The 13026-nt window shown below is 41.9% G+C and overlaps 1 protein-coding gene across 7 annotated transcripts in view; it reads left to right on the top strand.

The window, feature by feature from the left end:
* The window catches only part of MLLT10 (MLLT10 histone lysine methyltransferase DOT1L cofactor), a 128918-nt gene extending 119438 nt beyond the window's left edge, over positions 1–9480 (top strand). For 4 of the 7 annotated variants that reach the window (XM_039571816.1, XM_039571792.1, XM_039571807.1 and 1 more), the window contains 3 exons: positions 4645–4747; positions 5502–5714; positions 7839–9480. In XM_039571816.1, coding sequence (XP_039427750.1) covers positions 4645–4747; positions 5502–5714; positions 7839–7907 — 385 coding nt within the window. In that variant the 3' untranslated portion in view covers positions 7908–9480. Of the gene's footprint in view, positions 1–2670; positions 2748–4644; positions 4748–5501; positions 5715–7838 lie in introns of all 7 variants that reach the window. The other 3 variants (XR_005604661.1, XM_039571799.1, XM_039571824.1) reach the window with 3 other exon arrangements.
* The last annotated feature ends 3546 nt before the right edge of the window (positions 9481–13026 follow it).

Raw genomic sequence — 13026 nt, 5'->3', positions numbered from 1 at the left:
GTTTTTCAGTTCAGAAAACAATATTCTTTGTCCTGCCAATTGTTCTTCCGGGATTAAAGGAGTGCTGGAAAAGCTACCATTTGTTGCAGTAAGAAGGGGGGAGGGGAAGAAGGGTATATGGTCGTGTAATTCAAGATGTAACAGGCATAACTAACCAGAGTTGTAATACAGTTGCATGGTGTTTTCAGTTGCCTGCACTGACTCCAAACCCAACAAAATTAGTTTTTCAAGTGGTTTCTAAATGCATAAAAAGATTCATTTGTGAGTATTCCTAACAGCCCTTCACCAAAGCAGGGTACCCTCAGTGGCCTTAACTGTTGCTGCTTGAGTTGCAAGGAGAATGGGTAACAAAAGGAGACATCTGGTTTCCAGGAGAAAGAATGGACTTCTTGGTTTGGAAGTATTTTGGGATAGAGCAGATCCAGGGCCAACTCTTTTCTCGCCGCTCCCCTTCCCCACACCCCTTGTCCTGTCCTTCACTTAGGAAGGAGAAATACAGTCCTGTGTAGAAAGAAGTGCCTGTAAATAGGGAGTGGATTACTTGTCTGTAAGTAGAGTTTATTTTTGGAGATTATGGTGGATTATCCATCAAAAAAAGTCATACATGATTGGTATGATGCAAGGGATCCCTAATTTCCTAGCTTCCTTTTCCAGTTTCTTTGCTTGCTGTTGGTTTGGCAGCTCCTGAATATTCATGTACTGTATCATTGTGTGGTATTGCTTCAGTAGGCTCATAAAATCTGATACTTTCAAGTGTATCCTGTTGTTGGCATGAGTCATTATGTTTTTGCTGAGGAGCCTGTATTTTTCATAGTTTATATCATATGTGAACATGAGGTTACATATGTTAAACAAAAGACATTGTGTTAATGAAAAGTTTTCTTCTTTCTTGAGTATCAGCGGTTGGCAAAAAGCACAAAGCTTTTGCGTTACTCTCCCCAAAAGTGTGAGAGAGTGTGAGAAATACTAGACAAGATCAATCATATTAACCAGTTGCATAATGCTTTCCACTTTCAGGTACTGCCAGACTATATCAGTTATGCTGAATACCAGTCATGCCACTGTTTTCTCAAATGATTTTGTTTATACACAGATTATTTGCTTCTGACTCTTTGTATTGCAGAAGTTCTTTTGTTTCTTTTTTAATATCCATCTTAACTACTTCACTGGGTAACCTAGTAGTAGAATGCTCCGATTCATGCAAAATACTGGGGCTAGTATCCTGTTCTTAAACTCTCATTCTAACCTTTAGTAGAGTCTGGAATACTCCCAGTGACTCCCTATTTTCTGCTACAACAACAAGCTTATGCTGTTCAAGTCTGTCAGCACTTCTACTTCTCTGTTGCTATTACGGCATGATCTCTTTCTGCACTGCTCCCTCAATAATACTAATTTAAAATTAATGTTTATATTAAATTTAAAAGTGCACTTCTCACACAATTCTCTGCTTTATTTGAGCTCATCCATATTTCCCAGGCCCTCTTCCTTTTGAGGTGTTTCACAATGACCCTCATTTTCTCTGGGGTTTTCAGTATTTGTGGTTGTATGTTTGGAAGGGAAAAGTTCAGTAATGTTAGTTAGTGCTAATATGATTCTGGTAATGACACGTGCATTCCTCATTCCTGTTGGTCCCATTACAAATGCTTTAGAGAAAAATAGAAAAAAACATTTTGTTATGGGAACTAAGTTGCAAAGAGGATCTGGGATGATTTTGAAGGGAGGAAAAAATAGATAAAAAAACATTTCCACTGGTTGAAATTATTGGTTCTGGAACTCTATGGGTCACCTGCCAGGCTTGAGTTTGATGCTGCTTCGGTGGCAACTAGTTGTCTGTTTCTTTAATGTTAAATTTCCCAGAGTATCCCTGCTCTTTGAACTGCTCTAGTGGGAAGGTTGAATGGTACCAAGCACAGGCGGGCCCGAAGGTTTGGTGCTGTGGTGACCCTGGTTAGATTGTGTGGTGAGGGTCAAGTTTGGAGGTGGTTTAAATCAGTACTGGCAACATGTTGGAAAGCCACCTGAGAACTCAGCCCTGCTTTCTAACTTCAGGGTATTGTTCTGTAATTTTAAAAGGCTTGCCAGGTGTTCCTGTAAGTTGCTTGTTACAGTAACTTCCCAAGCTTCAGAATCTGTTCCAACAGCTTAATGTGAAAAATAGGCAGTGTTCACCAATGCAGGAAGACTTCTTTATGCATATTGTCCATATTCATATGAACCCTTTAACTGTGGGACACAGGGAGGTGAGAAAAGACTGATTTGCACACTGTTGTTGGAGAGAGTTTCAAGTCGTAGGTAAAAGAACCCACATTCATTCGGCAGAGAAAAATACTTGATCCTTTTCTGGGAAAAAAGATGGCTTAATACAGATTGCCAGCAACTGGGAGATTAAGTGATTTGAGGAAAGAGATAGGATTGTTTCTTTACATTCTCGCAACCAGAGAAGACTATAGGATGGAGAGTTTCAGACTGATCATGTACCTTTTAATGAGAAGCTAAAAAGGATTAAATTTACATTCCAAGCTGATCTGGTTTAGAGAAAGCCCTGTGGTGGAATCCAGTGAACTGTCTCTTCTGGGAAGCTTGGGAGCTGCAGCATTTTGTCCTCTGCAGTTCGGTTTTGTTTCTAGACACTGAGATCTCAGCTGCTGACTGAGGGTATTTTCTTTCAAGTGCCAATGCAGAGCAAGAGAGGCAGGCAGAGCGATTAAAGAGAAGGGAGAACAACAGCAGAAAAAAGAAGTGCAAAGGTAAAACATGATCTGGGAAAAAAGAAAGAATGGGATAAAAGAATGAAAAAAAAACCCCAACAAAAACAGTGGAGAAGATTCATTCCAGTATAGAAGACTACAGAAAAAGTGAGGTCAAAGGAGAAGAAGGAAATAATGGTAATATTAGTCAGAATACTGTAGGAAATAGTGTGAAAGGCTTTACCTAAGTCCAGGTAGATGCATTCTCAGCCTTTCCCTCACCCACCAAACAGATCACCTTGTCACAGGAGATCAGGTCAATCAAGTAGGACCTGCCTTTCACAAACCCGGCTGGCTGGGCCCCATGCCCTGGTTATCCTGCATGTGCCGTGTCGTGGCACTCAAGAGGATCTGCTCCATGACCTTCCCTGGCACCAAGGTCAGACTGACAAGGCCTCATGCCCAGATCCTCCTTCCAGCCCTTCTTCTAGACAGGCATCACATTTGCTGTCTGGTCATCAGCTGGAATCTTGAGATCCCGGTCAGCCAGGGCTGCTGGAAAATGGTTGAAAGTGTCTCTGTGAGCATTTCCATCAGGTCCCTCAGTAGCCTTGGGTGGATTCCATAAACTTTCCATTGACATAGGCTTCCCTTTCCCCTTAGGAAATAATAAGTGCAGCCTGTCATGTGTGTCCCATAGTGCTGAGACCATGCAACAAAGTATGAGACAAAGTTTGTATGTGGCTTGCCCTGTCCCAGTAGGAGAGAATCATGGGGCTTTGGGTGTTTTCATATTGGCTGGTTACAAGTCAAATTACAGCAGAGTTGGGCTACAGTTTGCTGGCTGCTGTAAAAATGCAAGATAAATGTTATGTCCTGAGGAACCACCTGATGGTAGCCTAATGGTGTGGATTTGTGACTTATTTAAGTGAATAATTCCTTACTACCAATCCCAACAAGCAATCCTGTCATCCTATGCACACCTTCTTACTAGAACTTCTGCATCACACCGTGACCTCATCTACATTAATAGAGAATCTGTCAGTGTGTTTTGTATTGGTTTAAGTTTCAGCTCAGTTCCCACAGGTTGCAGCCCACTGTGCTGCAAGACCCGATACGAGGGGAGGGGACAGAAGTGTACAGCTGAAAGGGAAGTACCTAATTTTTCAACAGCAGGATAAACCTATCATGAAACTACACTTTAATATTTTAATGGGTGTTTTAAACTAGTAAAAGCCAACACTCTACTGAAAGAGTAAATCCAGCTGTCTTCCTGGTCTTCTATTCCCAACACACCCTTGTTCATGCCGTTGGTCTTGCAGTAAACTGGTATAGCTGAAGAAACCCTTTATTTACAGCCTAGATGTCAGCTGGATCTATTCCTTGCCCAGTTTCCTAAATATTTGCAGACAATTTTATGTAGGCATGAAAATAGGGACTGGGAGCAAATAGTTGGCAAAAGCAGAGGCAGCTTCATTCCATGGCAGCATCCCTTGGCTCCCTGCAAGGCTGAAGGTGTTTGCGAAATTACAGACAAGGTGTGGGCAATATGAGTGGTTTGAATGACACAGAAGATGGGAATTAGAAGGAAACCAAGGCAAAGTAAATGCTTGGTAACTAAGTGTTAAAGGTTGGGAAGAGCTGTCTTGTAATATAAAATCTGGCCTTTCTGTATAAAGCATTTGAAAAAAGCTTTATAATTGGTAATTATTATCTGAGTTTCAAATAACATGGAGGGAGTAGATGTGTTACAAGCAAGATGTTGCTGTTTCTCAGCATAAATGAGATTTGGGGGTGGTGTCAGGAATCCCAACTGGACAGTCAGACAGTATTTGCAGTATGAAATCAAATGCTAAATAGTGTCTGTCTGTGTAAATCTTTTCTTTAATGGAAAGTTGGAGTAAAAAGTTTCCATACTTCCATATAAACCACAGTATTACCCTGTCAAACCCTACAGTGCCTCGGGACTAGGATTGCTTTCTGACCAACAGAGACAACTGTTGCTTCATCAACAGCACCAGCAATTCCAGCAATTACTAAGTACCCAGCAACTCACATCAGTAAGTTTTTCAGTTAATTATGATTTATTCCTCTGTTGTATTCTAAGGCATGGATAAACTCCTCAGCTTAATATAAATAATAGTAATGCATTTAACTTGACATTAAAGGCTTTGATAATATTTTAGTCTTTCAGTTGCTTCAGTCTTTTTTGGATGATAGTCATGTAAAATGGTAGGATATTACTGGGGTGCGTGTATGGCTACAAGAATCATTCCCTAGTGCTTTCAGTTCCATTTTGTCCTGTGTGGATGTGGAGGCTTGTCTCTCTCAGCATCAGCTGTGGGCAGCAGAGTTTGGGACCATGTGTGGATTCTAACAGTATTTTGAGCTATCTCTGATTCCACTAGAACACTAGCAAAAGATTTTTGGATATCATCTCATGAGCTGTCTTTGCTCTGCTTGCAGTATTCATATAGGCCATTAGGTAACTGGTTTAACTATTTGTATTGTTAATTGTGTTGGTTTAATACATGGTCGTCTCAGGTATGTTTGTTTTGGCAGAGGCCTGTTTAAGCCATCAGGCTTAGCTGAATTTCTGCTGAGCTACTGATTTCAGGAAGTCTGACAGGAACTTTCTTTCCTTTCCCACAGTCTCATGGAACTTCATTAGTGTAACCTAAATTAGCTGGGATTAGTGTAAGGGTTGCACTGACTGAAGAGCTGGATAAACAGGAACCCAGGGAGGAGCTATTTTTCAGCAACTAATTATTGATCTTTTTTTTCTTCCTCCTCCCTCTCCTCATATTACTCAAGGAACAACATCAGGCCCTTTTGTATCAATTAGTACAGCAACAACATCACCATCACCAACACCATCAATCTGAAGTACAGCAATTGCAGATTACTGGAGGAGCACAGATACCCATAAACAACTTACTTTCAGGCACACAGGCCTCACCACTTAATGCAGCTGCTACCAACCCATTCCTTACAATTCATGGAGATAATGCAGCTCAGAAGGTGACAGTAAGTATACTTCTCACCTCGCTTTCAATGCACTACCTCCAGGAGGTAACTAAAAGATAAGCAGGTAATGTACCTGTATTCACAAATCAAAGATGGTGGATTTTTTGTCTTTCTTTTTTTTATTTTTCTTGAGCCTTGGGCTGCACTTAAATGAGGCTTAGAACTCTGCGAATTGGTAGTCACACCAAAATGTCTGCTGCACACTCCTGCTTCCCTGGATCAGGACACCAGTCCAGTGTGACCCTTGCATTCCTCTTGTAATTACAACTGCAGCCCTAGTCCTCCTCACCCTGCTTCTTCCCCAGCACTGTGTCCACTCTTTGTGGGTCATTCCTTTTACCACCTTACTGGCGAGTTTGCCTTGGTCAGGCCTCAGGCCCTGTGGTGCTGTGGGGATCAGTTGATGACTTGAGAGGTGAGGATCCCATTGCTGGGAAGGTGGAACCTGTGTTAGGAGAATGGACTTTGTGCCTCTTGGTTCTGGCCTGGGAAAAGGAGGCTGCACATTGGGAGGCTGAGCGGCTCTTCTGCTTTGTAGAGTAATAAAACCTTTCCTAGACAGATAAAGAAACAAGACACATTTTTCTGGCAAAGATGTTCCATTATATTTAGTATTTGCCCATAATTTCCGTCCCCAAGACAGAGGAATTTTCTTCAACAAGTCAAAGAATAGGCTTCATTCTCTAAGGGTCATACAATTAAGATGAGAGGATAAAGGAAGGAGCATATGAAACTTGGAAAAACAGAGGATGAATAGAGCAGGAAGACATAAAGTTTCATCATTCCTTGGAGAAGACAGCAAGTGGTAGTGGTAGAGAAGAAAGGGAAGCTTGTCTGCAAGAGCAGGTGGGGAGAGTTTGGGCTAGTTATGAGTCCCCTCTCTGTTCCCCAATCCCAAATCCTTGTGCTACTTGAGGAGCACTGTGGTGGAGGACTCGGGCTGGGCTTCAGTGGTACTTCCAGGAAGTAGGTGAGATAAAAACCACATAAATGATGAATTTTCAAGACAGTTTTTCCTGGAAACAGCTCCCTTCCATTCAAAATTACGAGCACTTAGTTTTGTTCATCATTGTGCAGGGTCACTGTCACCTTGGGGTTTGGGCAGTTGTGACGTTGCGGCTGCGAACGGTCGCTGCAGTCGGATCCTGTTCTCTGGGTCACTGTCACAGCAAACGTGTTGGCACAGGAGTTGGCTCCAGGACTTGCCTTCATTCAGAAATGTTCACAGTTTGTTCTCATATGTTTAAAACTTATCTCCCCTCATTTTCCAAACACTAGTATTGAATGGAATTGAGACCCTATATTTGGTGTACATCCAAGCAAAATATTCTATGTGATCTTACTTTGATTTTTTTAAATGGCCATTACTAGGTCTGTACAGTGCAGTGTATTTTTACAAGTATGCCATTACAGTTTTTATGTTAACAGTTAGCTGTAGATAATTTCAAGAAAGAACATCTTTCAAACAAAGCCCTTACAAAAATTTCTTTTGAAATTTATTTTTTTTTAAAGACTAGAATTGAGACAGGTTGCATAGATTGTTGAACTGTTTTTAACAAATTCTCTATTTGCCAGAGTTCAACTGTTTTAATCTCATTTGCAGTTGAAACAGGTTTTCAGGCATTTCTGAATGCTCAGTGAATGAGATGAGATTTTTGCTCAGTCCTCTTCAATACTTGCAGGAAATGTCTTTGTAGCAATATATGAAAGAAAGAATTGTGATGGGGCAAGTTGGAAATGGTATTTGTTGTGATGGGGAACTGTAGATTTCAGCCCTCTCCAGTAGGCAGATGTAGCAGAGGTTACCTGGTGTTTCTCTTGACCATCTTGCAGTTCTAGAGAGACCCACAGCCAGGAACAGCCACTCTTGTTGGAACGACAGTAGAAGCAGAGTTGGTGTTTTCTAATGCTGGCTGTCATGACCTTAGCATTAGTTGCTTCAATACAGGACTACTCCTTTAATTATTCTTTCCTTTCCCACTTTTTATTCTACAGTACATGGTTATTTTTTACAGTGCAGAAGTTACTATTTATATGGCTGTGGTGAATGTACCTCAACTGCTTTGTCATATTTATGAATTGAATTTTACTTAGCTCTGTATGTTATAATCTGATTTTTAGAAGTATTTTCTCTTACACAGAGGCTCAATGATAAAACTGGACCAGTTGCATCAGAGAAGAGTTGACATTTGAATGACACTTGAGCCCTGCACGTCCTGCTGTTATAGCACTTCATGTGGCTGCAAACCGCGGGTTCCCTTTCTGCAGATTGAAAAAGAGCAACAAGGAACTCTTACTGCACAGCAAGAGGTTAATAATTTTCATAAGGATATTTTTGGTAGGCTTTCATTTGCTTTCTTGTTGCACTAAAATGGATGTACTTTTTAATGTCTCAGACTGTGAAGTAGATGAAACTCTGCAAATCATAATTATTTTGTCAATATGATGGTACTAGGTACAAATTCAACCACGGAAGAACACACACTTGACTCTTCAGTCCCAATCTCATGGATTTAAAGGCTGTAAACTGTCTGCAGTGATGCATTGCTTTGGTTTCAGAGCAGTAGTTTTACCAGCCCAACCCCAGCCCGTCTGATCTGCTGCTGCAGTTTTAATAGATCCTTTTAGACTGACATTCTAATGGCGGCTGGGACTTGCTGTTCATCGTTTCTTTTTTTACACACCTGTTTTGAAACCTGACTCATAAGGGAATTTACTTCTGAACTTTTTATTCCTTTAAATTTCTATTGTTGTATAGTTGGGAGTTTTTCTTGAGTAAGAATTATGGTATGGAATCCAAAGTTTATTAATTTTGGTGTAGGTTTTAGAGTTCTGAGGTTTTTAAAGGAACCTGTTTGGTTCCAGCGACAAAGTTTTCTTACCAGATGAGAAGGCCACACTGGAAGAAGTTTGTGTAGTGTTTGGCCTAAACCAAGTGCCTGTTGCTACCTCCATTTCGTTGAAATGGCTGCAAACAGCTGATCATGCACTAGATGTGTCCTTGTTAGCAGCGGGAATATTCTGTCTTGCACCAGCAGCCTTGTTCTGCCTTTCCTAGAGATGTTTATACCACTGTAGAGAGCTCAGGCAGATTGTTACCTGGGTCACTTTTCACTAATAAATTACCAAAAAAGTGAGTTACCATTTCCCACTAAAATTTCCCAGTGGTTGAAACGGGTGAACTTGTGTTGCAACACTTCCGGCAGTTGCTGATCTCGTGGCGAGTCTATGCAGGGTGGTGAAGGACAGTTTAAATGGGGGTAATGACCACTAATCAAGAGTGAGGTGGGAATTATTAGCGGAAAAGACCCAGCTGTAATTAGACCTCCACTGTGTACTTATTTGGAAGAACATGTTAATTCTGCAATATGTTTCTTAGTTAAACATTGCACAGTTCTTACCTCATTTCTGTAAATAAAGTTTTGTGAATCTGTTTTGTATTGTGAAGAATTCATAAGAAAACATTGATATTTTGATTTGTAATATTTCTAATTAGTAGATTTAATTGAAAAAGTAAAAATAATTTATTTTTATATGTTCTGGGGAATTTTTTAAAAATGTCACAAATCACTTTTGTAGATACTTTACAAAAGTAAACCAGTGGTTTATTTTACTTACTCGCCCCACTGGTGGATATTCTGTAACAATTTGTACAAAAGGTAAGATGGAAATGTGCTGTTATTTTGACTAGATGTAAAATTCCAAGTGTATGAAAAGATATGTACAAAGCTTTTGTTAATAAACTTTAATAATGTTTATCATTGTATATGGCTTGTGTGAATGTGAGTCTTGTAGAGGAATGGAATATTTTTATTAACATCACACGACAGGAAGGATTTGATTTGCACATGGCTACTAAATTTGATTACAAGTTTCAAAAAATACTTTTCATGTAAATTTTTCCTTTCAGGAGACACTGATGTAGCTGAAAAACTGTCCAGGAATATTTCCACTTACTGGACAGAAATGCCCATTGCAGCCCTGGGTCTGGTGCCAGTTTTTTGCTTTCACCCTTCAGAGAGGAATGACTGGAATCACAGGAGCAGTGGCTGTTGTCCAACGGCTCCAGTTTGTTCTGATGGAACTTGGCAGGAGCTTGGTGGGGAGGGGATGGTTTCTTATCTGCACCTGCCTGGGTGAGGGGAGTGAGGTTGTTGCTGTAACCTTTGCACTGTACTTTCTGTAAAACCAGCACAGTGGTTTTTTCCATGAATTTTGCTTATTGTCCATGGGAAGATTGATAAATAGCTAAATACTGGTTTTTTATTTCCCAGGAAGCAAAGAGAACTTGACCCTTCCTGTACAGTCACTTGAAGATAAAATGTGAGGCTTGTGCTAGTCAGGGGTTGACAGACAAGAGATGCATTTATGGCTTCCTCACAATTTTTAGCTCCTCTCTAGTCAGGGGCAGTCTGAGGCTCAGAGCAGCTTCTGGGACAAGGAGCAGGAAGATGGTGTTGCTGTGGGCTGTGCCATTTGAATGTTGTTCCATCTGCTCAAGGCCCAAGTACTTAATGTTTTTGTTTTATTTTCCAGTGGGGAAAACTGGAATCCTGAAAGAAGACTGGTAAATGAACAAGCTGTAGGGAAATGTGAAACATCACCTGGCACAGCAAAGGGGCATCAGTTGCTCCCACCCTCCCCAGGACTAGAAAAACCTCCTGACATTTTGAGGGTGGTTGATGAGTGTTTTATTCTTTGAGGAAGAGATCCAGGAGACTTCAGCATTTCTACTGATTAAATGTGTACAAGGTCCAGAGCTCAGGAGCTGTCAGTGCTTGAGCACTGGCTGTTGATCAGTGCTGAGAAGGGAGACTACAAATCACGGAAGGCCGGGCCCCAAAGTTACACTTGGTACTGCCAGAGCTGGAGGTAGGGGAAGAAAAGCCCAATCTACACCTGCCCCCGGCACAAGGTCTCCAGGGAATCCTGAGTGCCACTGCTCCTGGAGCCATGGACTGCTGCTTTATTTGTGGACCTAAGCCAAAGCTAAAACCACTCAGGCAATATAAGTCAATAAGTGAAAGTGCTAAGTCCTGCCTTTCCTTGTGTATTTCTTTTATTAGGAAGGGACTGCCTATACTCTGGTACCTGTCTCCTGCTAAGAGAAGTGTGAAAGGGACAAAGTTAGAAATACTCAGAATTGTCAAGAGATTGGTGCCAGAAGCCCAAGACTGCAAGGGGTGGTTTACAGTACCACAGTCCTGGTGGACCAAGAAGCAGCAAGGAAATAATGAAAAGGACAGTTCTGACATCCAAACAAAAATTCAGTTCACCAGCCCTTTAAAGAAAGAGACCACATCAAAGCCAAGTTCACATGAGGGCCAGATGCAGTCAAAACCAATCTTGTTTCAATGACTTTGCAGGTCCTGACATCAAAGATGATGGTCTGTGGCTGATTTGGCGCCAGTCCAGTAAAGCCCACAGGGCTGTCCCTGTGGAATGCCTTGGATGCCAAAGCAGCCCAAGCCCCTCTGCAGGTCCCTGGCAGCCAAGTTGCTGAGCTCTCCTTCTGTGTTGGGAACTGCTCTGGGCTCAGTGTCACAAAAGCAGCACAGACTAAAGGTGCAGCATTCAGATTTTTCATCAAAACCCCACTTCACTGAATGACAACAAACCTTATGGCTTAGAGAAGCCAACTAATTCTGGACAGCCTACATCATCTGAAATCCTGCTTTTATCAACTTTATCCATTCAAGCTGTGTTGGCAGGAGCAACTCTTTCAGCAGTAGCACTGTGTGACATTTAATGACCAGTTTTCTGATGCCTGTTTTTCATAAGCTGCACTAAAATCTTACTGTTGGGTCCACCTAAAGGAGAACTCTTCAGTGTTTCTGTTGTTTTCAGGCCCTATCTCATAAAGAGGTCACATTGCAAAATTGTTCCTGAAACATCTTTTTTTTTTTTTTTTTAATTAATTCAAGCACTGAGATCTATAAGGTTGAGAGTAATGCAGTCCAAACATCTACATTTACAAAAGGACACTGCAGACCAGCATCTGGTCTTTCCTCTAGAACTAAACAGTCTAAATGTGAGCACTATTAACCTTCACGGCATCTCAGCCATATTCTACTGCCTCACTTGTGTATGGTTGCCAGGATCCTTCAGCTTGGCACTGGGACTGGATCCTCAGCAGTAAGGGAAGATTGCCCTCCCTGTCTCATCTGCTCCAAACTCTCCTTTCCACAGTGTTCTGCCCATCCCATCAGCAGAGACGAGCAAAGACCCTCAAAGTAGGCTCAGATCTGACATATTTAAGTGCAAGTCAGAGTATAGAACCTACAGCACAGACCCTCTAGGACTAACACAAAGTTACGGTGCAAAAGCACTGTTGAGCTACAGCTCAAAACTGCCCAGGAAAGAAAATATATTTTGCTAGCAGGCAAATTATTAATCTTACTTAAAGGAAATGTTCGTTCTGTGCTACAACAAAAGTTGGAAGAAGTTGCTTAAATCCCAAGCCTTGAGTGACCTTGGTTTTCATGGACAGAGTTTTAGAAAAACAAGCTCTGGTGTTGGGTAACAGACCCATGAGAAAACAAAGCCTGGGTACAGTCTTCCACTTCTCCAGTGAGCATCATGTGTGACCTCAGTCACCACAGACTAAAGGCACTGCTAATAGGGCTGTGTCATCTCCACAACACACCTGGCAACCCCAGGAAAGGGCCCTGAGAGGCTCTGAAAGTCTCACTCTTACCAGGCCTCCTTCCTCCCCACTGCCAAGCACTAAAGCTAAACCTAAGGCTGTGCCAATTCCTTTGGCCCTTGATGAACTGAAGTATGACCGGATGTGCTCTGGACGAAGCCTTCACTACCTTGCTCCGTGAGGGATGGCTCCTGGATGGGGATCTGAGCATCTGGGTGCAGAGATCAGGTCCACTGGTGCAGGGCACTGACTCACATTCCCCATCCAAGTTCCAAATGACCCACCAGTGCACTGGAAAACCTTCCCAGTTCTTGATGCTGAGACAGTTGGGCCTGTCACCAATTCCCAGTGCAGTGCCACTGTGCAAGAGGCCAGTGCATTTCTCTTGCACAGCCAGCTTGCCTCTGCTTTTGGGAAGGTTCAGTCTTTAAGCAGGAAGGATGCAATCCATGAATTCTCTTCCATCCATGCATAAGCAGCACATCCAGCACTCAGGTGTTCAACCTGACAAGTGTGACAGAAGGGCACATACAACTTTTGCCCATCCTTAAACATCTTCCTTCAGGTAAACTGGATTTGTCAGGAGCATTGTTTCAAGTTTCTCAGTGTGAATGGTGTTACACACAAACAAAAACTCTTACCAGTCAGCAGTGCTTGTCCTTCTTC

The sequence above is a fragment of the Corvus cornix genome, chromosome 2 (assembly GCF_000738735.6).
Source record: "Corvus cornix cornix isolate S_Up_H32 chromosome 2, ASM73873v5, whole genome shotgun sequence".
Classification (NCBI taxonomy): domain Eukaryota; kingdom Metazoa; phylum Chordata; class Aves; order Passeriformes; family Corvidae; genus Corvus; species Corvus cornix.
This window is presented reverse-complemented; position numbering and strand designations above follow the sequence as displayed.